Raw genomic sequence first — 23403 nt, 5'->3', positions numbered from 1 at the left:
CTCTCTGCCCCTCTTGCCTCCAGCTGACCTACGACTACCAGTTTGACTTTGAAGACGATCAGCATAAGATCCCCTGCCACTGCGGAGCCTGGAACTGCAGGAAATGGATGAACTAGCCACCATGGGGCCACCAGTCGCAGGCAGCCCCGGGGGCACAGCAGAGCCTGCTGAAGGAGGCCCCTGCTGCAGGTTCTCCTCCCCCTTTGCCATGCTGGGGGCGGGGGACACAGAGATGGTGCAGGGGAAACGTCCCCATCTGGAACCCAGGAAGTGAGGTTGGTGCAGGTGGGTCAGCCGGGGCCACTTTCGATTCCAAAGGCGAGGTGGCTCCAGAGGGCGCCCGTCCTTGCTCACACCCATCGGATGCTGCCCGCCTAACCTCCACAGGGAGGGCGAATCGAAAAGACCAGGGACCTCGGTTCTCTCCCTAGCCACTCCAGCCCTGCGCGCCTCGGCCCTGGGCCTCTGCTGGCAGGGCGCTGCTCTCCCCGGGTGGGTGGCCACAGCGCCATGAGTGGAACTGATGAACTGGCAACTCAGGGTTTTCTTTGTTTTGTTTTGTGAGGAGGGCAGGGCCTGTGGCACCAACAAAACCTGCCCTGTCCGCCTTGCTCACTGTAAATAACTGGATGGATGCGGGGTGATCGGGGTGCTCCAGCTCAGAGTCCGGGGCGGGGCGGCCGAGGTATCGGACCCACGGGGAGCTCAGATCCAGTCTGTTTGTTTAAAAACAAAAACAAAAAAAAACACAAAAAAAACCTAATAATATTTGCTCGCTAACTTACCAAGGTAACAAAGAGACTCCTTGAGCTTGACAATCCCAAACCTCCCAGCCCGGCTCTCTGGAGACAGACAGAGCTCACTTGGGCTTCGGTTTATTTCTTGTTCCATCAACAAAAGCACCATGAGCATGTGAAGGAGGCACCCGCTGCTGGAGCAGAGCTGGGGAGAGCCGCGTGCAGAAAAGGGCTCCCCACCCCTGATGGACGCAAGGAGCCTCTGCACCCAAACCTACCTCATTTTAAGTGTTAGATTCTGCTGTTTTCAATGTGACCCTCCCTCCAAGACTGACCACACGCAACCTTCCTCGTTCTGAATGAGAACTAGTGGCCGTGGGGGGAGCCTGGGGCAGAGGGAGATTGTTGCCTTGAGCTCTGACCTGGTTCTGCCTGGAAGGAGAGAGAGCATAAAATATCCCAGGATCCCTTCCCCCCACCTGTGGGGCCTGCCCAGTTAGGTGCACAGGTGTGTTCCTGGCGACTCCCCCACCATGCACAAAGCTGGGCACTCTGCTGCCAGCCCAGAGGCAGAGCCCAGGAGTGGTGGGGGTTCGGGGCTTGAATTAGAATGTGCCAAGACCCTGGCCTTGCTTCCACCCACCTTCCCAGCCTGGCGCAAGCAGCTCCCGAGCGCCACTGCTGGACACTGAGCCCAGCATGTCGGGGAGACCAGGCGTTCGTTCAAGCCCCTGGGGCTTGAGGAGCTGAGCTCCATGTGGAGCCTGGTTTCAGGCTGAGAGTTGACTGCTGCTGCCATACTTCTGAGTCTGGAGGTGGGGTAGGGGGCCAAGGTCAGCTCTGGGCCCTGCCTCAGCCACTCCGCTCCCCCACTAACCAGCTCCCCTTTCACTAGGAGAACTGCTGCTCCAGGCTGGCCTGAGGAGGCTGTCTGGGTCTGTAATGTCGGCATGGTATGGGGGGTATTTATCTATTTATACCTTAGCTTGTATATATTAGAATCTTGGGGGGCTCTCTTCTGTGCTCTGCTTGGCTGAGATTTTGGACTGTGCGGGAGGGGAGATCTTGGGGGGAAAGGGGGGGGCATGTTCCATAACTCAACCAGGGGGAGCAAACATCCTCCCCACTCCCTGCTCATCTTCATTGTTAAATAGAAACCCCATATGTGATGGGGTCCAGGAGCCTCCTGCCAGGTGTGGGCTTCCCAGGGAAGGGAGAAGATTGGTGACATTATAAACCGGGCACCACGTCTCGCCCTCCAACCTCCCCCTGCCACAGCACCCTATTGCTGACGGTTGAATGCTCATCCGGGAGGGACCTTCTAAGTCTGCTGTAAACCAGATGGGGCAGGAGGTCCTGCTCTCGCTGCCCCTTTCCATTAAACTGTATAGTTTGACATCTCTTAACGCACAAAGGCATGACACCCCACCCCCTCGGGGATGGCACAGGGAATAGCACAGTTGTGAGGAAAGAAGCAGAAACAAACTCCTGCAGTGCTCTCCCATGCCACAGCTGCCTGGCTCAGCTGAGGAGGGGTCTCTTTTTTGTATTAAACTTCCTTCCTCTCCTGGGGCGGGAGAGGGAATGAAATGAAGTGAGATTATTTTGGGGGGAGTGAAATCTGGGGGAGGGGGCCCCAGGGGCATTTTATGTTTTTAAATCAAAAGATTTTGAGTGAGAGAGAAGAACGGTCGCGTTTTTAAAAAGCTGCTTCTGCAAGTATTCAAAGCTGCAAAAGGTTTCAAATGAAATGTTAAAACTTGGGGCGAGGGCAGGGGACAATGAAATAAAAACTATCCACAGAATTTAAATTTAACCCTGTAAATAAAATGGGAGCTGTGTAGAGAAAACACCGTTTTTACCAATAATAAAACCACTGGATGTTATTTTAAAATAAAGATGTGTGAGAGAGAAAAAGCCAGTATAACTTTTGTTTTGTTTTTTTCCATTAACTTGGAAGGCTGTAAAGTGTATAAAATAAAAATTTAAAAAATTACTACAAAAAAACAAAGCTGGGAAAGAGTAAAGAAAATAACAGAATATAGCAGGTTGTATGACTTTTTAGACTATGGTTAGAGTATAAAATAGTCCTGTAGTTTTTAGCTGGGGAGGGGGGAAAACCTATACAGTTTTTAATTTTTATATAAACTATAATCCAGTCCCAGAGCTGACATTTGATTTTTTTTTTAAAAGTTCTCTGCTTGTAAAATTGCATTCAAAGCCTTGTCCAATACTTCTGTTTGTTTACAGTTGCAGATATTATCTTTTAAGTTTTACCTTTTATGACCCTGAAATAACCATTTATTATTTTGTTGGGTTTTTTTAAAAAAAAATAAAGTTTAAAATAAAACTATGGCAAGCGTGGACTCTGTGAGGAATCTTCCTGTGTGTTTTGGGGTTTTATTTTTTGTGTGTACCCTGTACAGCGAGGTGGTCCTTCGTAACAAAGAAAAGAATGGAAAAAATAAAATTATTCCTTTTTTAAGAAAAACAAAAAAATGAACTTGTATGTGGCATGTTTTGTATTGGATATAATTTTGAAATGTATATAATTTATGTTTAAAGAGGCAAAGAGTGAGTTTCAAATTTTGCTTCTCTGAGTTTGTTTTTAAAGGAAAAAAAATAAAAGTGCATTTTAAATACTGGGTGATCTTGGACTTCCCCCTGTGGTTTTTTGTTGTTGTTGTTCCTCCACATTCTCCCTCTTCTTCCCCCCTCCCCCCATTTAAATGCAGCTCAAGTCCCCAGCTCATGCTCCTGACAGCGTCCCCTGGGAAAAGATTTTGTAGGAGACAGTCACTGTGCTCCAGTGGTGCATGGGTGCCAGAGCTGGGGCCAAAGGGCCATTACTCCCCCCAGGTTTTAAAGAGGAGCACTTTGACCAGAGCTGGGTGGTGTGAGGTTGCCCCTTCCCTGCTGCTATGATTGAAGGGTGGCCACACACACATTTCCCAATCAGTGACATAAGGCTGCTGAGGCTCCCCTCTATAGGCATAGTTGTAGGGGATTGGATCAGTGCCTCCTTCCAGCCCAGGTTCTGTCCTCTACCTGGGGTTGCCCCTTCTGAAGTATGAAAACCTAGGACATGGGGGATGATCTTGAGCCCATAAACTGGGACAGCTGCCCACGTGCACTAAGCACCCTGAATTCTCAGGCCAGTTACCTAAAAAACAGGACTATGGGTGGAAAACTTGGACAGGTCCCAGCCCTACCTCTGCTGCATATCAGCACCAGCTGCTTCAAAGGACGGTGCAAGAAACACCCCCCCTGGGCAATTAGGGGATAACTTTGCCCCAGGGCCATGCCCTCAAGCTCATGGCTGGCTCCTGCCTTGAAGAGCTTCCAGCCCCTAACTCTGCTTTGGTGTTTCCTACTCTAGCCACAGCGAGGTGCTGGGAGCCTGGTGCCCTTGGGGCTGCGGGGAGATCTGGGGGTAGAGGGTTTGCCAGGCCCGGGGGGGGGGCAAAGCGCGTCCTTCCCTCGGGTGAGAGTGGGACTGAGAGAACGAGTGTGGAAACCTGCCCTAGCCTGGGCCCCCCCGTGCCCAGCTTGTGCCCCCCAGGGCCGAGTCTGTGACCCCCGCACTGTTATGCCCCCCCAGGCCTAGTCTGTGACCCCCTCCACCCCTATGCCCCCCCGGGCCTACTTTGTGCCCCCGTCCCCTTATAATTAAGGGCAGGGAGGGCCAGGCTCCGTGGGGGTCAAAGGTCACCGAGTTCAGGGGTCATTTTATCCGCCGGTTTCTTCCCGCCTCTCCTTCCGGTCACGTGACCTCTGCTGGCGGAAGCGGCTGAAGTAGATCCGGGCGGAAGTGAAGCGGCCCCGGCCCCGCCCGCTGCTGCCCCCGGGTGCCCGGCGGGAGCGAGACGAGCGGCGGCCATGGAGGCGGTAAGAGCCCGGCCAGCCCCAGGAAAGGGGGGGGCCCGGAGCGGCGTCCCCGGTCGGTCCGCGTGGGGAGCCCCCCGGATCGGGCCCCGTCCCGGCACCCGGATCGGGCCCCCCGGATCGGGCCCCCCCGGGGGGGCCCCCGAGACTGGTCCCTTCGGGTGGTGCGTCACCCCCCATGGACTCCCCCTGCAGTGGGGGGGCTGCGGGATCCCCTATCCTGGGAGGGGCCCTGGAGCAGAGACCCCCCGGCCCCCCCAGCACGTCCCCTCCCCCACGCGGCCCCTGGGGGGAGCAGACCCGACCCCCCCGGTGACCCCCCCTGCTCTGGGTCCCTGCCCGGCCCCCAGGGGCCCCATGTCCTGCCTAGCCCTGGCCCCCCACGCCCGAGCCCTGGCCCCCCATGCCCGGGGCCAGGGGCCGAGAGCGAAAGGTCCGAGGGCCCTGGGCCGGGGCGAGTGGCAGCGCCTGGCGCAGTGGTCCTGGGGCTACGGCACTTCCCCCCTCGGCAACCCCTGGGCGAGCCAGGCCGGCCCGGGGCCCGGTCCCCCGAGATCGTTTTCCCCGTGGAGGCGGCCGGTGAGCAGGGCCTCGTCTGTGCCCCGCTGGCTGCCCGCTGGCCTGGCCTGCCGCCTCCCCTCCCGGCTCCTGAGCCGTGGGCCCAAAGCCCTTTTCTTGTGTCTGTCCTGTGAGCTCTCTCTCTCGCCCGTCTCCAGCCCTGCCTGCCTGCGTCCCCCGCCGGTGCGTGGCCCCGCCAAGGGGCTGGGGGGCCCCTCTCTGGGGCTAGAGCCCCGACCCACGGCCAGGCATGGATTCCCCTAGGCAGCCGGGCCAGTGAAGCGAGTGGCGCCGTGGGGCTGTGCGCAGGCGGGGAGCTGCTCTTCTGGAGGGTGCCCCGTGCCCCGCGTTTGTGAGCTCCGTGCCCAGCCCCGCTTGCGCCCAGATCCCTCATTACCTCCTTCTGGTCCTTTGTTGAGCCGAGCCCCGGGCTGGGGACTCTGGTGTGTCCCCGGCCAGCTCCCTCGGTGCCCCAGCTGAGACAGTGATGCATGCCTGCAGCCCGGGGAGGGGTCTGCCAGGCTCTGGGGGGCTCCTGGCCTGGAAATAGCGTTCAGGGCTCTGCAGGGCTGAGGTCCCTGCCCACCTGCTGTGTGTGCGCCCTAGGGGTTAAAATCCCCGCCCAGGGCAGCCAGTGGAGGTTGGAGGCCAGAGGGCTGGGTAGGATTTGCTTCCCATTCCTTAATGCACATCCCAGCCCCGCTGCTTGGCTCCAGGCATGGACCTGGCTGCATGGGGCAGTCCTGTGCCCTGGGATGTGCTGGGGGAGCACCTTGTAACTGGCCAAGCAAGGCTTCCCCATGCGCCCCGCGGCCACACACCGCTGCAGCAGAGAGGCTGGGGGCGTGTTGCTGAATCTGGGTGCTGGGGAGCGCCCGTGGGCCAGTGCTGTCAATGTTTCAGGCAGGCTGGTGCAGGGCCCGGCTTAAAGGGACAGAGCCCTCGGGTTGGGTCTGTCAGGGAATCTGCGGTCAGCCTGAGCTGATGGCTGATCCCCAGCCAGGCGATCGTCCCTAGGGGGTTTAGCGAGATTGTGGTTGGGGTGCCAAGTCTGGTCTAAGTCCTGTCCGTGTGGCAGTGGCCATGGTGGGATGAGCTGGGGGACCCAGTATGGTGCCTGCTGGAGAAATGTCCCTGTGCCGAAAGCCTCCGTAGTCTCCATGCTGAGATGCGGCTGGATCCGGGACTGGCCCCATGCCTTGGCCGGCCGGCTCTTGGGTTCCCTCCGCAGCAACGGTTCATCTGACGGGGCACCGTTGCCAGGGTGCGGCCACCGGGGGCTGTCAAGGTGCTAGGCTTGTGTGCTGGGCGCATCCCACCTGGGGCCTCCTGCCCCCTCCATCGTCCCTTCTCTTTCTGAATTGGGGGCAGGATTCTCCCTCCCTGTCCCAAGCCCTGGGGCCACGTTGCTGCGCGCAGTAACCAGCTGCCGGGCTCTGCCGCAGAGGTGGCTGCCTGTCGGAGGCATGAGAAGTGGTTCCTGGGTGCAGTTAGCAAAGCGCCCTGAGACCAGTTGAGATGAAGGAGAAGAGGTTCTCCCTTGTACCAGCCGGAGCTTCCTCGAGAGCCCTGCCAGCCCTGGGCCGGAGCCAGGTTCCCTTTCTGAAAAGGAAAGTGAAAAGTGCGGCTTGGCTTTCTCTTCCTCTCAGCAGCTCCCTGGCTGAGGCACCTTGCAGCCTGACGGGCATTATGGCCCCAGACACCCCCTCCCCCAGCTCTCCCACCTTGAAACCCAGCGCTGCTCAGCTCCGGGAGCTAAGGATTTGCTCTAGAGAAGGAGCAGGTTGGAGCAGAGGCTGGGAGCCGGGACTCCTGGGTTCTTTTCTCACCTGGCTCTGCCTCGCTGTGTGGGCAAGTCACTTCCCTATTCAGCTGGGCCCAGGAATCGCTGCTGGGGCCGGCAGGAGGTTAAAGGGGCACTGTCTGGGTGGAGTGGGATTTCCCCTGGGAATGGGCAGGGGAAGGAAACTCGCTGCCATGCCTCGTGCTCTTCATGCCCTGAGTGGGGCGGGTAGCCCCGGGCACAGCACAGAGAGAGGGGCACAGTGCAGCTGTGTGTGGGGCGGGGGGGACTTTAAAAATGATTTCTTAAAGAGGTTTTTTAGGGTGCTGCAGGAGTAGGGCTGCGTGTGGGGGGGTGCCCGCTGTGTGTTGTGGGGAGGGGGGTTGCCTGCAGCAGCAGGGCTGCCAAGTTCCTTTCCCAAAGCAATGAGTCCTTGTTATGGGGTGGGAGTGCGACCCATCTTATTTCCAGTGTCCCCCACTGCTTCTCCCCTTCCCAGCAGCTGCTCTGCTCTGCTCTGGGGGAGGGTCTCATCTCAGGGTGGGGGGCACAGCACTGTGGGTCACTGGGGAGTCTCTGATTTCTGTCTGTCTGCAGGACCCGGTTCCTGAGAGCGTTGCCGAGAAATGCCCCCTGGCACCCGAAGGTGAGGGCTGGGCCAGGGAAGGGGGGCATCTGACCATACAGGGACTCAGACCAGATGGGCGTGTCTGGTCCGGTCCCCTGCGCTGTGTTGGCTAGATCAGCTAGACCTCGCAGTGTGGGCAAGGGGTTTGTCCGGCCTCCGGGGATGGAGAACGATTTATCACCCTCCTCTGCCAGCCATGAGACTGTTCTCAGCCCTCCAGACTCCTCTTCCCCTGGGTTTTCAGCCTGTCCTCCCATCTCCTGAGGCGGGTCTGTCGCTCTCCGCAGGACTGTCTCCCATTGGGCCCATCCCGCTGCACACAGCCCCCAGCTGGGGGGAGCGAGCGCCCAGGCAGGCTGGGGGAGCCTGGGCTAGGCACGGGGTGCAGGGGCCATGCAGTGGAGGGGGGCCTGCTCCCTGACTGAGAGCAAGAGCTGCTCCTTGGTGCAGGACCCCCTTGACCCCCCAGACCTTCCCCTCTGCACTCACAGCTCTTCCCCCTTGTCTCGGTGTGTGGGGGAGTCCGGGCCCTGCCCCCCTCTTCCTGGGATTCACTGTGACTCTGAGCCAGCCAGTAAAACGGAAGGTTTATTGGACAATAGGAACACAGTCTAAAACAGAGCTAGGGTACAAGCAGGACCCCTCAGTCAAGTCCTTTTGGGGGGCAGGGAGCTTAGACCCCAGCCTTGGGGTTCCCTGCGTTCCAGCAGCAAAATGAAACCAACCCCCCCCAGCAGGCTCTCTCCTCTGGCCTTTGTCCAGTTTCCCCGGGCAGAGGTGTTACCTCCCCCCTCCCCTCCCCCGGCTCAGGTTACAGGCTCTCAGGTCTCCCATCCCCAGTGAAACTCCCCTGCCACATTCCTAGGTCAACTCCGCTCCCTACGTCACACACACACCCCCAGGGCACAGCATGCCCACTTCCTGCCCAAAAAGAAAAGGAGGACTTGTGGCACCTTAGAGACTAACAAATTTATTAGAGCATAAGCTTTCGTGAGCTACAGCTCACTTCATCAGATGCATTTGGTTTTTTTTCCACCAAATGCATCCGATGAAGTGAGCTGTAGCTCACGAAAGCTTATGCTCAAATAAATTTGTTAGTCTCTAAGGTGCCACAAGTCCTTCTTTTCTTTTTGCGAATACAGACTAACACGGCTGCTACTCTGAAACTTCCTGCCCAGTCTCACTGCCGGAGCAGGCCCCTGCACTCCCCTCGCCCAGCCCCCTAACTGCGCCTTCTTCTCGCAGACGTGGAGACTGGCAGCGGGGTGTACTCCTGCTTCATGAAGTCCCATCGCTGCTACGACCTGATCCCCACCAGCTCCAAGTTGGTCGTCTTCGACACCTCCCTGCAGGTGGGTGCTCTGCGGGGGCAGCAAGCAGGGCTGGGTGCTGGGTGCACACCTAGACGGTGGGAAGACTGGCGATGGCTACGTGTGTGCCCACACCCCAGGTGGGACCCCCATGGCACAGGTGGGCTTACCCCAGAGGGCAGGCGGCCCTGAGACAAGCTTCCCTGGGCATGAACCCCAGTCCTGTCTGCTCCAGCCCCCTGGCTGCACAGGTTGCCCCACGACCTCTGACAGGCCATCCTGCCCGACCCCCGCAGGATCTCTGAGAGGCACTGCCCCCCTCCAGCCCTCCCCCACCTCCCAGGAGCTGTGACAGGCACTGCCCCCCATCCCCCCAGTCTGACGTGCGTCTGCGTTGGGCTGCAGGTGAAGAAAGCCTTCTTTGCGCTGGTCACCAATGGCGTGCGGGCCGCCCCACTCTGGGACAGCAAGAAGCAAAGCTTTGTGGGTAAGTCTGGGCCACGGCTTGGGGCCGGGGGGGAAGGCTGCTCTGGGGGCCAGAAGGGCCATGGCGACCGGGCTGCCCAGAGGCTTCTTGCCCCACTCACTTGCTCTCTTCCCTCCAGGGATGCTGACCATCACTGACTTCATCAACATCCTCCATCGCTACTACAAGTCGGCCATGGTAAGGATGGGCCCCCCCTGCCCTGGTGCCAGGGATGGGTACCCACCCCAGCTCCGTGGGGCTACGCGGGCCCCGGCCCCTGCCCCTGCCAGGTTTGTTCCTGTGGGGCTGAGGGTTATAACCGAGCCCCCAGCAATGGCCCCACCACCAACAGGGTCATGCCCCTCGTTCCTGGGCGTCTGGCCCCGCTGGGCCTGTTAGCGCTGGGGACTGCGCCTGCCCCCCCCCCGACACAGCCCCCAAGCCGCGCTCGGGCCGATGGCCGAGATGACTGAGGCTAACTCCCCTCCCCCCTGCGTCTAGGTTCAAATCTACGAGCTGGAGGAGCATAAAATCGAAACGTGGCGAGGTAAGGGGGGGCGGGGTGTTTGAGAGGTAAGGGAGCAGGGTGTTTCAGGGGTGAGGATGAAGGAGGGGGGAGCACTGTGTGGGGAGGTGCTGTGGTGCCGGGGGGTGGGACCGAAGGGGGAGCTGAGGAGCACTGTGCCATGGGTGGGGGGCTGGGATCCCCTGGGCGCTGCAGAACCCCCTGTGCCAAGGGCAGAGCTGGTCTGTTTCCAACCAGAGCTGAAAGCTGCCTCAGGCTCACGTGCCTGCCCCACCTCTCATGAATCCTCCCCACATGCCCCCTGCCCTTGGCTGGGACCCCACCTGCGCTGCGGCCCCAGCTCAGTGTCTCGCTGAGCACGTCTCCTCTCCCCCACAGAGGTCTATCTGCAAGACTCCTTCAAGCCACTGGTCTGCATCTCCCCCAGTGCCAGGTAAGACCTTGGTTGCTGGCCCCACTGGGGGGCTGAGGGCTCCCCATGCCCTCTGGGAAAGGGGGAGGTGGGGGATGGATTATTTATGTGCATTGCCCTAGTGCCTGACAGCCCAGGCCTGGCCTAAGACCCCATGGGGGGCTGGTCCCCGTACAATGGTCACAGGCTCTGGGGCTACAGGCTGCCATCCACTGCTGGCCTAGCAAGCCCAGGAGCTCTGCACTAGCCACTGGCCTTCCCCACGCTCGCTGGGAGGAGAACAAAGGAGTCCGGGGGGCTCTACCCATACTCAGGGCACCTGTCTACCCTGCCTCCTTCTGCCTCGCAGCCTCTTCGATGCCGTCTCCTCGCTGATCCGGAACAAGATCCACCGGCTGCCCGTCATCGACCCGGACTCCGGGAACACGCTCTACATCCTCACGCACAAACGCATCCTCAAGTTCCTCAAGCTCTTCGTAAGTCCTGCGCACCGGGGCCCTTGCTGACGCTCTGCCCGCTGCCCCGTGCAGGACTCGGGGCGGGGGCGGTGTCCCCTGCTCAATTGTTGCCCTGGCTCGGGCGCCTGCCCTGTCCAGCTGGCCCCCAGCGTGATCACGCCTCACCCAGGCTACCACGTGGATGCCAGCTGGATGCCCCCACCCGGCGCCAAGGAACAGCTGCATTTCCCCTGCTTAGACTGTGGTGGCAGCGCTCAGCCCCTGCCGTCGGGCTGAGAAGGTGGTTTGTGTTACTCTCCTCTGGCTGCAGGGGCTCCCCAGCACCCCCAACAGGCTGGGCTGGTGGCACATGACACCCCCTCCTTCCGTATTCCCTGTAGATAGCGGAGGTCCCAAAGCCGGAATTCATGGGCAAAACCCTGGAGCAGCTGAAGATCGGCACTTACGCCAACATAGCCCTGGTGCGCGCCAACACGCCGCTCTACGTGGCCCTGGGCATCTTCGTGCAGCACCGTGTCTCCGCCCTGCCCGTGGTGGACGAGTCAGGTGAGGAGGGGCTGGGGGGGAAGAACATGGCGTGTCCCAGCTCAGGGCCAGCTGCCCCCTTGAGCCCGCAGTCTCTGTATCTCCCCCATGCCCCCTCTGGCAGGAGCCTGCTCGCCCCCCACTCTGGAGGCGGCTCATTCCTGTGCACACTGGTCTGGACTAGACTGCCTGCGAGCTCCCCTCCCCCGGGGGGCCATGCCAAGCTGAGACCCCCCTGTGCAGAGCCAGACCCCCCACCCCACCCCGGGGCAGTGCGCTGGATAGGAATACGCCAATCCCGAGCTGTGCCTGCAAACCAGGGCTCCCAGCTAAGCCCCATACATGTCCCCAGCTTACCCAGACACCACGCTGGGCCGGGGGCCGCCTTTTTCCCGTGCTCCCTGCATCTCTCTCCCACGCTCGGCTCTCCCTCTCCTACCGGCCCCTCCGTAGCCCTGTCAGGAAGTGAATTGATGGACCCTCAAGTTCATGGAGTGCAGTCTGGGACCCCTGAGAATCCCCTGGGTCCTGGGAGCTGCCAGGCAGCATGGGGGAGGTAAAACACAAGAATTGGATGTCAGAGAGGGAGATGATGCCCTTCACCACCCCTGCATTGTCAGTCACCCCCCCTGGATGGAACCAATACCAGCCCCCCCGTCCTCCCCTGGCCCCGTATCCCACCAGTTCTGAGCTCCCATGACGAGGCCAGGCCCCCAGAGGGCCCTGCAGGGCTGGAATCTCAGCGTCAGCCAGCTGCGGGGGTTTGATTCCCACCTAGCAGCCCCCTTGGGGGAGGGAGGGGGCCGATGGGGCAGGGAGGGGGCCAGGCCCTGTCCCTGTCTCAACAGCCCCTCCCCTCCTCTGTCTCAGGTCGGGTCGTGGACATTTACTCCAAGTTTGACGTCATTGTAAGTACCATCCCCAATGCAGAGCGGGGTGTACCTGGGGGAGCTGGTGGGACTGGGGTTGGGAGCTGGTGGGATGTGGGGTACCTGTGCTGGCTGGTGGGATTGGGCATGGGGCTGGTGGGACTCGGGGGGGAGCTGGTGGGATGGGGGGTACCTGCACTGGCTGATGGGACTGGGAGAGGGAGCTGATGGGATGGGGGGTACCTGTGCTGGCTGGTGGCACTGGGGAGTGGGACGGGGGGGTGCCTGCATCGGCTGGTGGGACTTGGTGCTCCCCCCACTTGGCACATGGGAGTCACACACAGACACCCCCTGAGTTGTTGCCCGTGGGTGGCTGTCGCTGCTGGGCATGGCCGAGTTTAGCCCCCCACTGGGGGGCAGGTTGCTGTGGGGTGGAGTGAGAGCCGCAGGCGGGGTTTGCTCTGGGGCCAGCGAGTGCAGCTCACCCGTTCGCCCCCCCGTCCCCAGAACCTGGCGGCCGAGAAGATGTACAACAACCTGGACGTGACGGTGACGCAGGCCCTGCAGCATCGCTCGCAGTACTTCGAGGGGGTGCTCACGTGCTACAAACACGAGACCCTGGAGACCATCATCAACCGCCTGGTGGAGGCCGAGGTAATCTCCCCCTGTGCGGCCCTTCCTACCCCAGGGCCCCTCTTAGCCCCCACGGCCCCCCCATGCCCTGCGGAGCCCTTCCTAGCCCCCATGCCCTTCCGGAGCCTACCATGGCCCCCCCATGCCCTACGTGACCCTTCCTGTAGACCCCTGGGGAGGGACACAACCCAACCCAGGGATTTGGATGGGAGACCAGGGGCAGGGACGACTCCTCCCTCTCAGTCAGCTTGGCCCCCCCGGGCATTGGCATTAGCCACCCTGCCCATGGCTCTGCCTCCCCCTGTTTCCCCAGTGTCGGTGCTGGGGGGACCGAGCTCCCTTGGACTGCAGGGCCCCTGGCTGACCGCAGTCTGTCTGTCTGCTGTAGGTCCACAGGCTGGTGGTGGTGGACGAGAATGAAGTGGTGAAGGGCATCGTCTCCCTCTCTGACATCCTGCAGGCGCTGGTGCTCCCGGGCGGGCCCCAGCCCTGAGGGGGGCGCCCTGCTGCCTGCTCTGAGACTGTCGCCGCGGTGGGGCGCTGAGGGACAGGGACCATGGATGCCAGGCCCCCCCGGCCCCCCATCACCCACTGGCCCTGCCACTGCTCCACCAGCATCACGCCTCCCGAGCCACAGCCCCCCAAGCAGGCGGGATGGGGGGGGCTGCACGCCAGCCAAAAGCCAGCAATAAACCCACCCAGTTCTCCCGGGCAGGCTGGGCTGCTCCATCCACAGGGCAGGGCTGGGCCCCCAGGCCCTACCAGTGCATCAACACCATGTGTTGGGCATCACTTGGCCGGGGAGATCCTAGCTGGGCACCCTGCACTGGTGCTGCCAGCCCCTCCTGAAATGGCCAGGGAAGCCCTGTGTGATCAGCTGCCCCACGGTGCTGGACCTGTTCCCATTTCTGTGCCCCTCCCCCCTGGGGGCTGGAACAGTTTCCTTATTTCATCCCCCTCTGCCCCCGGGGGTCAGATCTCAACCAGCTCCTGCCCTGCAACACCACACAGCCCTGCCCCCGCGCATCTGAAACTACCCTCCCCCTGTTCCCCAGTGATTTCCCCCTTCCCTTAAGAAAGTCCAGACTCTTTTTTTTTACTGAGCAGCTTTTTTGAAGCCTGTCGCTGGAGCCCCGGCCTGGGGCAGGGGCCTCGCTCACTCGTCCTCTCGCTGGCTCAGGGTGGGAACCCGTCTTTAGTCAGAGTCTGGGCTGGTGGCTGTTGGGATGTGGGGGTGAGGAGATTCCCAGGGGCTTCTGCCTGGGACCCCACCCCCACAGTATCTGCACCCATCGCTGCTCGGTTATTGTAAGTCTGTAATAAAAACCCGGCCATGTGTCTAGATGACGCTACTCTTAGGTGGCTGCGTAAGTGGTTGATGGATCAGACTCTGAGTCGTTAGCAAGGTGCTGCTGTGAAACTTGAGGGCGTCTCTCGCAGGGTCCCACAGGGCTCGCTCCTGGGGCTGCTGCTCGTCAATGTTTTCATTAATGATATGGGTGATGGGGCAGAGGATTCTCTGGGCAGGCTTGCAAGCACTGTGACGAAGCGGGACTGTTCTTAATGTTTCCTCTGAATAGTGTGGGGGTGCCTCAGTTTCCCCATGGCAGTTCTTAAGTATCTAGGGGCTGGGATAAGGGTGTATGATCGTGGCAGAGCCCTAGAGGGCAGGTGTGGGCAGGGGTCTGGACACAGAGAATGGCCGACACCCTGTTTCCTGGCAGCTGATGGCCTGGGCCCTTCCTCCTGCAAGGTGAGAGCTAAAGGGTCGGAGAACAAAGGAATCCGGTGACCTCCTGGCCTGGGAAAGGGACAAAGCCCAGAGGAGGGGGGGGCTGGAGAGAGTTTGTTTGGGCCTGGCTGGGGACATGGAGTGAAGTGCAGATGGGGTTGTCTGGCTCCCTGCCCCCCAAAATAGACCCAGCTGAGGGGTCCTGTTCTCTGCACCTACAAGCTCTGTGTTAGACCATGTTCCTGTCATCTAATAAATCTTCTGTTTTCCTGGCTGGCTGAGAGTCACGTCTGACTGCGGAGTTGGGGGGCAGGACCCTCTGGCTTCCCCAGGACCCCGCCTGGGTGGACTCGCTTTGGGAAGCACACGGAGGGGCAGAGGATGCTGGATGCTCCGAGGTCAGACCCAGGAAGGGGGGAGCCGGGTGAGCTGTGTGTCCTGCAGACAGGCTGCTCACGGAGAGGAGACTTCCCCAGAGTCCTGCCTGGCTTCGTAGGGAGCAGCTCCAGAGCATCGCCCGGGGACTCCGTGACAACGCTGGCCCCAAGCTGGGCAAGGTTGCAAGCACTTTGGAGAGCAGGATTTGAATCCAAAATGACCTTCCACACAATGAAGTTCAGTGAAGACAAGTGCAAAGTACATCCCTTGGGAAGGAAAAATGGAAAGTGTAGCTACACACGGGCAAACTGGCGCGGAGGTACCACGGCCGGAAAGGAGCTAGGCTCAACGTGAACCACAAACCGCATAAGCCAACAAGGTGGTGGAGCTGGGAAAAGGGGAGTATCATTCTGGGGTGTGTTAGTGGGAGCATCGTAGGTCAGGCAGGGGCGGGGGTTCTCCTGCTCGGCTTGGCGCTGGGCCCAGTCGCTGCGGGGGGTCAGCGCAAGACAGGCCGGAGCAGAGCAGCAGAAACGAGCCGAGGGTTCGAACCCCCGGCCTGGGAGGAACAGTTCATGCTGGGCCCCAGGCGTCTGGGGTGAGGGAGAGCCGGGGGGACCTGCGAACTCTGCAGATCCGTTGGGGCTGACGCGCATCAAGTGGGATGAGAACCTGTATGGAACAGAACAGAATCCCGACCCGCAGCCCCCTGCTAGCCCAGCCAGGGCTCCCCCCGCCAGCCCTGCTATTGCCCCTCGCTCCCGACCCGCAGCCCCCTGCTAGCCCAGCCAGGGCTCCCCCACCCAGCCCTACTATTGCCCCTCGCTCCCGACCCGCAGCCCCCTGCTAGCCCAGCCCTGGGCTTCCCCCCCCCCACTCAATCCCGCTACCCCAGCCCTGTGGGTTGCCCAGCAGGGGGCAGCACTGTGCGCACACTCGCCTGGGGCCTGGGCTCTGCCAGCTCCTGGCTGGGCCCTGTATCAGCCTCACTCGGGCCTGAAACAGCTGCCGTGGGGGTGTGCTCGGTGCTGAGGTGTCTCCCTCCTCCCCCGCCCCTGCCCCCACCCCCCCAGCACGGGGATTCGAACCTGAGTCGCTACCCTGCACTGCTTGGGCCCCGATCCCTTGCAGGGACCCCTGGGAACTGGCCCAGCTGAAGCAAAGAGCAGGGCCTGCTGGTCGTCCCCCCCGACCCAGTGGGTGACTGGGTGCTTTTGGGTGGTGCGGGGGGGGTTGCTTCCCTGCCCGCCCCACACTGTGACCATCCCTGGGGCGGGATGGCCGGGAATCTGCTGAGCCTGTGCCGTTGTCCAGCCGTAAATCCCTGTTTGTTCCACCCGTGGGTTTTCTAAAAGAGCTGGAAAGAGCCAGGGGGCGAGGGGGGGCTGTAGGACCCCTCCTCCAGGCGCCAGCCTCTGGCAGCTCCCTGGTTCCCCTGGCTCAGAGACCAGCCGGGGAGCCGCTGGGCCGGGAGGGGTGGTCAGGCAGCCCAGGACAGCAGAGGGTCTGGGAGCGTCTGCAGGGAGGGGCCAGCTAGGGGAGGGGTAAGGAGGAAAGGAGCATGGGCTAGTGGTCAGAGCTGGGCGCCAGGACACCTGGATTCTGAGCCCGAGCCAGAGGTAAGTGCATGGCTCTTGGAGTCAGGACTCCTGGGTTCCTCTGCTCACAGGAGCCTCGTCAGTGGCCGGGACCCGGGCCTGGCTCTGCGCGTGGTCCCAGGGCCCTGCTGGCACAGGCTGGGTATCCCAGCTGCTGTCTAGCCCCCCCACATCCCTTGTTCATGTGTCATGAAGTGTGGGAGAGTCCGGGCCCTGCCCCCCTCTTTCTGGGATTCACCGTGACTCTCAGCCAGCCAGTGAAGCAGAAGGTTTTTGGACAATAGGAACACAGTCTAAAACAGAGCTTGTGGGTGCAACCAGGACCCCTCCGTCAAGTCCTTCGGGGGGGCAGGGAGCTTAGACCCCAGCCTTGGGCTTCCCTGCATTTGACCACCCAGCCCCAAACTGACTCCCGCTCCAGCCCCTCCTCCTCTGGGCTTTGTCCCTTTCCCGGGCCAGGAGGGCACCTGATTCCTTTGTTCTCCAACCCTTTAGCTCTCACCTTGCAGGGGGAAGGGCCCAGGCCATCAGTGGCCAGAAAACAGGGTGTCAGCCATTCTCTGTGTCCAGACCCCTGCCCACACCTGCCCTCTAGGGCTCTGCAAGGATCAAACACCCTTATCCCACCCCCTAGATACTTAAGAACTGCATAGGGGAAACTGAGGCACACCCCCAATATTCAGAGAAAACATTAAAAACAGTCCTGCTTCGTTACATCATGGACACCCCCCCACCTCGCTGAAGGCATCGGCCTGTCGCTACCTGGGCCTTGCCCACCTTCCCCTCTGAGCAGCCCCCACCACAGTCTCAAGGCTTGGCCTGCAGCCTCCTCTGACCTGGGGCGGGGGGGATAGTGGGGACATGGGCAAGGCTGGGAGCTTAAACTAGCTCCCCTGAACATAACTAGCAGCCTCTTGTCTTGGGGAGGATCAGGATCAGCAATGGGGGGAACGGGGGGGGTGCAGGGTGGGAGGGGGCTGGCGGGGTGCCAGGTGCAGGCTGCAGGATGGGAGGCCTGGGAGTGCCAGGTGCAGGCTGCAGGGAAGGCCGGGAGGGGGTGACAAGTGCGGAAGGAGGGGGTTGTGACCCACCGGTGGCTGGGGCAGGTGTGGGGTCGACAGGCTTCAGTGGGCTCCAAGCCCAGCAGTGTCATCAACAGGCCTCTTGGGAACGGGGGTCTTGAGGCAAGGGACGTGGTAGGGGACTTTCATCTCCCTCCCCAGTCCTCGCCCATCTCGGTGCCCCAGCTCCCCTGCATGGCGAAGCTTCGCCAGCCCTGGCGCCTCCCCGGGCGGTGCTGAGCGAGGCACATTCCCTGCCGGGTGGGAGGCTGCAAGGGGCACGGGGGGGGCTGAGAAAAAACACGGCCCCGGAGCCGCCTGCTCCTGTCAGTGCTGCCGTCCTGGCTCCAGGGCCCTGCAATCCAGCTGGGGTCGGTGTCCGAGGGCCGCAGCTCGGAGGGGGCGAAGGTGCCGATCCAGCCCAGCCCAGAGCCCAACGAGCGACGGAAACAGGCAGCCAGGTCATGGGGGGCACTGCTGGGGCAGGGCTGAGTGGTGGGCACAGGGTGCATCTGAACTGGGCCCAGGCTTGTCTCTTGCACTGGGCACAGCCTGGTACCTCCCTGCCCTGGGGGCCAGATCCTGCTCTGGCCCGGGTGGGAGCCCTGAGTCTAAGGGGGCCATGACCCCGTCCCAATCTCCTGGGTTCCGGTCAGCAGTGCTGAGCAGGGACCCTTGTCCCCAATGAACACCCCGGACAGAGCAGATCAGAGCCCCCCACCTGCTGCTCTACCCAGAGGGACAAGCCCCCAGCCCGACTCGTTGGGGCCCCCGATATCACCTCGGCAGAGCCCCCCCAGCCCCTCTCGGCAGAGCTGGTGCCACCCGTGCTGGGGCCCGTTGCCATGCTGGCGCCTGGTTGCTAGGTTTCGCTCGGAGCCGGCGTGGGCTGCAGCACGTTGTGCCAAACCTTGTAATTTTTGTGATTGCTGCATCTCTTGGGGGGAAGGGGGATCCCTGTGTAAAGCCTGGGGGGGCTGAGCCCTGACCCCCCCCTTCAGTGGGTTCATTCCTCCATGCCCCATGTGGCAGGCTCAGGTCTGAAGCACCATGGCCCTGGCCGGGTGAGGCATCCTGGTGCCCAGCCCCACATGCCCCTCCCAGAGCTGGGGATAGAACCCAGGCGTCCTGGCTCTAACCACTAAACAGCTTTGCTCTGCGCTTCCCCCGCAGGGCTGGGGGGGTTTCATGACACCAGCAGAGCTTTGGTGGGGGGGGAGATAGCAGCTGGGAGGCCCTTTCAGTCGTGGGGGGCAGGTACCACGCGCCCATCGACTTGCAGAGGCCCCAGCACTGCTGGGTGAAGGGATCCCCATTAACCCAGCAATGACCCCCCCACGGGCCCCAGGCTGAGCTGAGCTCCGCCCAGCTGGGCTTGCAGGTGGTGCCCATCAGCAGGTACGTGGGGGCAGCCCAGGGTCTGGGGCATCACTTGGGAAGGGGGTGTCCCCCAGCAACAAGCCCCTCCCCATGACCACATGGTGTCCTGCAGAGCAGTCGGGGAGTGGGCAGCATTCATGGGGTTCAGCTGCAGGAGCTGCCATCGCCCAAGGCCCAGCCAGGCACCAGTGGAAGCTGGGGGGAGCGGGGTGTCTGCAGGGCACCGGGAGAGGGGCCATGCCAGGTATCCTGGCAGGGGCCAGGCTGTAGGCCCTGCTGGAGGGCTGCGTGCGTTTCAGAGCGTGCACGGTCCAAGTACTCTGTGTCTGTGTGTGTGTGCATGCTGCGTGCCTGTCTCCCCGTGTGCACGCTCTGTTCCGGCTGCTGGCAGGCTGGCACTCACCCGCCCGCACAAAGAGCTGCTCCTGGTGCATGTTGCCGACACAGCCCTGGCGCGGCGCTCCCAAGCTCGCAAGCAGCCCGTGGGCACAGGCAGCCCCCATCGCTCCCTCTCTGCGTAGCGCTACCTCGTGGGCTCGCCCAGCTCACCACGCCCGGACAAGCAAGTCCCCTGGGACCATGCTGGGCTGCCCGGTGCTGGGGGGCCAGGGGCCATGGGGGGCACCGGGCACTGGGCACCTGCAGATCTGCAAGCAGACGGACCTGCTGGTGGTTGAGATTAACACGGTCTCTTATTGCAGCCACGGCAGCACCATGGACCCAGGGCACTGGCCTGCACGGGGCTCCAGCACTCCCTGGATCTACCGGAGCATCTCGGGGGAGTACGCGTGAGTCAGGGCCTGTCTCACTAGATCATTCCTCTTGGGGGGGGCGGAGGGAATCGCTTTGCAAAGCTTTTTCCTAGGCTCGCTTGCCTGAGCAGGGGGCTGCAGGTCAGGAGTGAGGGGCACCAGCAGAGCTGTGTGACGGGGGGAGCCCAGGGCTGGGCTAGAAAGGGGCTGTGGGTCAGCACTGGGACGCATCTCCCCTTTCCCTGGCATCAACCCGACAGGGCCCCCCCCCGCACTGCTGGCCAAGGCTCCCCGATTTCCATCAGTCACCCCCAGTTGCTGCACACAGCAAACCCCTTGCAACCCCTGCCTGTCCCCCACCCTGTGTGTGTGCACCCAGGGCACTGCTGCCCTCCCCGCGGGCCAGGAAAGCCAGGGGGTGTCTGCCAGCGTGCGATGGGCAGTGCTAGGAGCAGGGTCACTCCATGTTCCACCCTAATGTGCCCCCCCAGTTAGCAGGACCTCCAACACCCCCACAGTGAGCTATCTGGGGCCTCTGAGCCCCACCCCCCGCAAGCAGCTTAGCAGTGGGTGGGGTGGCTGGGCCCTGAGCGGGTCTCTGCCTTGCAGGTGTCTGGAGAAGCGCTTCGCGGCTGAGCTGTGGCCGGCCCGGCACCCGGGGCCCCGTGTGCACCAGGACCCCACGTGGAGCAAGACGATTCCTCTGCCCCAGCCGCCCTCCAGCAGCAACCCCCTGCTGGGGAAGGGGGCACAAGGAGACTGGGACATCCCCAATGAGAGGAAACCGAGGGGCGGCTCGGAGGGCAGGAGGAGCCTGGGCTGGGCAGCCCCCCTGGAGAGGAGGGGGCAGGGGGCAGGGGCCAGCATCCTGGGCAGGAGGCGGCTGGCAGGGAGCACCGGGGGGGCATCCCCAGCCGGGCCCCCCAGCTATGAGACCCACATGCTGAGGCGGCTCCGGGCGGGGCAGGGCAGCCGCAAGCCGAACGAGCCGCGGCCCCCGCCCTATGTCTCACCCCCCGCCTACGACGCACCCCACCGCACCCTCCCCACCAAGCGGCCCCGCGCCGCACCCAAGCCACCGGCTGCCAAGCGGGGCCGGGCAGCACCCCATGGGAAGGGGCCCGCCGGAGGCAGCCCGGAGCCCACCCCCTGCTCAGGCCGCCCCCGCCCGCGGCTGGCCAGGCTCCCCCAGGAGGTCCTGGGTGGCTGGAGCTACCACGCGGGGTCAGGCTCACTGGGGCGCCGTGCTGGGTCGGGACTCTTCTGCCCGGGGCTGGAGGGCGCAGTGCAACCCACGGCCCGGGGTGGCTCGGCCGACTCCCTCTTTTGCCCACTGTCCAGCCCAGATGGTGGCAGCCACACTCTGCCCTGGGCATCCGGAGAGGCTGGCAGGGCCCATGGCTCCAGGGGCTGGGATGCAGCAGGGCCCAGCTCTGCCCCGGGCTGGCAGCGACTCCCCTCCGGCTGGGGCTTTGGCTACGCACCCAGCTCCACGGGCAGCGCCAGGAGTGGGCAGCGGGAGGGCTGGGAGCAGAGGGGCCGACCAGAACGCAGGGCACCCCCCTCTCCCCGCCCTGCGGGGAAGGCACCTGGCCAGTCCCCCACAGCCGAAGGCCGAAGCTGCCATGGGGGCATCTTTGTGATCGATGCCACCTGCGTGGTGATCCGTGCCGAGTACATCCCGCCCCCTGGGCGGAAGCAGGTGCAGCTCCTAGGGTCCCCCCCGCCCCGGGACCCAGCCTCACCATGCCAGAGGCTGCTCTTGGACAGCCAATCCCACCTTGGGACCTCCGAGAGGGCGGCAGGGTCCCCTTCCCCTTCCTCCAGTGACGGCTCCTTGGGGGAGAGGGCGGCTCGGATCTTGGGGCTCCCCATGGCCGAGCTGGGCCTGATGGAGCCGCAGGGGGCCTGTGCCCAGCGAGAGACCCCCGGGTGCTGGGGCCAGCAGGCAGGAGCAGCCCTTCCTGGCAGCCCGGAGCCGCTGGTGGGGGTCCCCAGAGTGCATGGGCTGCCCAGCCTGGCTGCTTCCCCCAAAGAGCTGCCGGGGGTCCCGTGCGGCAGGGAGAATCCTGGGTATGGCACCAATCCATCAATGGAGCCAGGGCCGGTTTGGGGCAGGGAGGCTCCTGAGGACGGTGCCAGTCGCGGAGAGCCGCAGGCCCTGTGTCCCCGAGCCCGGCCCTGCACCAAGCGCCCGGCACTCTGCGCCCGCGACCTGCGCGAGGCCGTGTCCCGCATCCGCCGGCACACGGCGCCCGACTCGGACACGGACGAGGAGCCTGAGGGCCTGGCCCCGCGCAGCCCCATGGCTTGGAGGGGGCACCCGCACCACGACGCCCTGGCCTACAGCAGCAGCAGCCTGGAGAGCAGCGGCTCCGATGCCACTGTCGTCCCGGCTGACTGGGGGGGCCCCCAGGGGCCAGGGCAGAAGGACCAGGGAAGAGGCCAGGGGGGTTGGAGTTGAGCAGGGCCAGGGCAGCAAAGTCCAGAAGGGGGTGAGGGCAATGGAGGGGCCTTGCCCCGCTCATGCACCCTGCGCTTTTCTCCCCTTGCCCCTGCCTTCCTCTCTCCTTCTCACATGTTTAGGAGGGGCGGGGCCTGGCAGGGCATGTCCATGAGGGGCGTGGCCTGACAGGGTGTGGCTTGGTGGGGTATGGCTGAGCCGGGCAACTCAAATACCCCTTAGTTTTGGGAGAAGAAGGCTGACCCCCCGAAGGGCTCATCACCAGGGGTGGGGCTGGGAGCCCAGAGGGGTGCAGGGAGCCGACTGGAAGGGAAGCACCGGGTTAGACCCAGCTAGGCCCCCCACGCCGGGCTCCCTCTCACACCTCCTGTGTAGTCAGAGCCGGCACGGTATTCCAGGCCCTGGCCCGTCCCTGGCAGAGCTGTAACAAGGCGTTTTAGGGCCTGTGGTGAGCAAGCATATTTGCACATGCTCTCATCAGGTTTTTTCACCATTTTTACACCCCATTCCCCCCCACCAATGGCTTTGCACCCTGGGCAGCTGCCCCGTTCACCCTGCCCTGGATATGGCCCTGCAGGGAGCAGTTAATGGAGGATTCTGTGTCTGTATCTCAGACTCTTCTGTGTGAATTGAGCTTGCTGTAAAATGTTCCACAGAGAAATAAACTCCTGGGGGGCCTCTGCCCTGGCCTTGTTGCTGTGTCTGTGAGTTTATACCCTGACCAACCCCTCACTATTTGCAGCTGCCCAGGCCTGGACTCCTGGGCAGCTTTGCTGACAAACAGCTGCAGGGCTCTGCCCCAGAGGTGGCTGCATTCCATTGCTGGGTGAGGGATTCCCTGTGCCTCCAAACAGCGGCTGCACCCCACCCCAGAGGTGGTTGCATTTCTGTGCTGGGTGGAGCCCTTGCTGGGGAAAGAGGCTTTGGGCTCCTTGGAGATGAAAGGCCTTCAAGAAACAGGCAAGTCAGAATACTGGGTTGCTGACTCCCTGGTGGGGGGCGGGCGGGGTGAGAATTCCCGTCGCCGGCACCAGGGTTCACAACCAAACGCACGGAGGGTAGAAGAGACTCTCCCGCCCCCTCGCCCGCCGCCCAGCCCCAAACAATCGGGAGGTGCCTGGAGGTCGTTCGCGGAAGCGCCACTAGAGGGCGCGACGCACCCAAGTTTCACCCTCAGGCGGCCCGCGGGCGCAGCTCCCAGCCCCCCGGCACGCGGGGCGGGGGCTCCGGGGCACGGCTCGGTTCTGG

General features: G+C 62.6%; 3 protein-coding genes across 6 annotated transcripts in view; all 3 read left to right on the top strand.

Moving 5' to 3' along the window:
• KMT2D (lysine methyltransferase 2D) overlaps positions 1-3387 on the top strand; it is a 46998-nt gene extending 43611 nt beyond the window's left edge. The window contains exon 55 of the mRNA XM_038378462.2: positions 24-3387. Coding sequence (XP_038234390.1) covers positions 24-116 — 93 coding nt within the window. The 3' untranslated portion in view covers positions 117-3387. The remainder of the gene's footprint in view (positions 1-23) is intronic.
• Positions 3388-4431: 1044 nt separating this feature from the next.
• Positions 4432-14142, top strand: PRKAG1 (protein kinase AMP-activated non-catalytic subunit gamma 1). 3 transcript variants are annotated; one of them, XM_038378496.2, is made up of 12 exons: positions 4432-4625; positions 7561-7609; positions 8837-8943; positions 9307-9388; positions 9507-9565; positions 9869-9914; positions 10272-10326; positions 10655-10781; positions 11144-11309; positions 12159-12196; positions 12665-12811; positions 13179-14142. In XM_038378496.2, the coding sequence occupies exons 1-12, from the start codon at positions 4617-4619 to the stop codon at positions 13281-13283; spliced, it is 990 nt and encodes a 329-aa protein (XP_038234424.1). In that variant the 5' UTR covers positions 4432-4616; the 3' UTR covers positions 13284-14142. The 3 variants fall into 3 exon arrangements, with proteins under 3 accessions (XP_038234424.1, XP_038234426.1, XP_043362380.1); XM_038378498.2 differs by lacking the exon at positions 9307-9388 and having other exon boundaries at positions 4480-4625; XM_043506445.1 differs by lacking the exons at positions 4432-4625; positions 9307-9388 and adding an exon at positions 6287-6963.
• Positions 14143-17616: 3474 nt separating this feature from the next.
• DDN (dendrin) lies at positions 17617-22941 on the top strand. Of its 2 annotated transcripts, XM_043506444.1 has the most exons (3): positions 17617-18020; positions 19641-19727; positions 20301-22941. In XM_043506444.1, the coding sequence occupies exons 2-3, from the start codon at positions 19654-19656 to the stop codon at positions 22153-22155; spliced, it is 1929 nt and encodes a 642-aa protein (XP_043362379.1). In that variant the 5' UTR covers positions 17617-18020; positions 19641-19653; the 3' UTR covers positions 22156-22941. The 2 variants fall into 2 exon arrangements, with proteins under 2 accessions (XP_043362379.1, XP_038234402.1); XM_038378474.2 differs by lacking the exon at positions 17617-18020 and having other exon boundaries at positions 18541-19727.
• The last annotated feature ends 462 nt before the right edge of the window (positions 22942-23403 follow it).

The sequence above is a fragment of the Dermochelys coriacea genome, chromosome 20, assembly GCF_009764565.3.
Source record: "Dermochelys coriacea isolate rDerCor1 chromosome 20, rDerCor1.pri.v4, whole genome shotgun sequence".
Classification (NCBI taxonomy): Eukaryota; Metazoa; Chordata; order Testudines; family Dermochelyidae; genus Dermochelys; species Dermochelys coriacea.
Note: the sequence above shows the minus strand (reverse complement) of the source record. Positions and strands in the feature narration are given on the sequence as shown.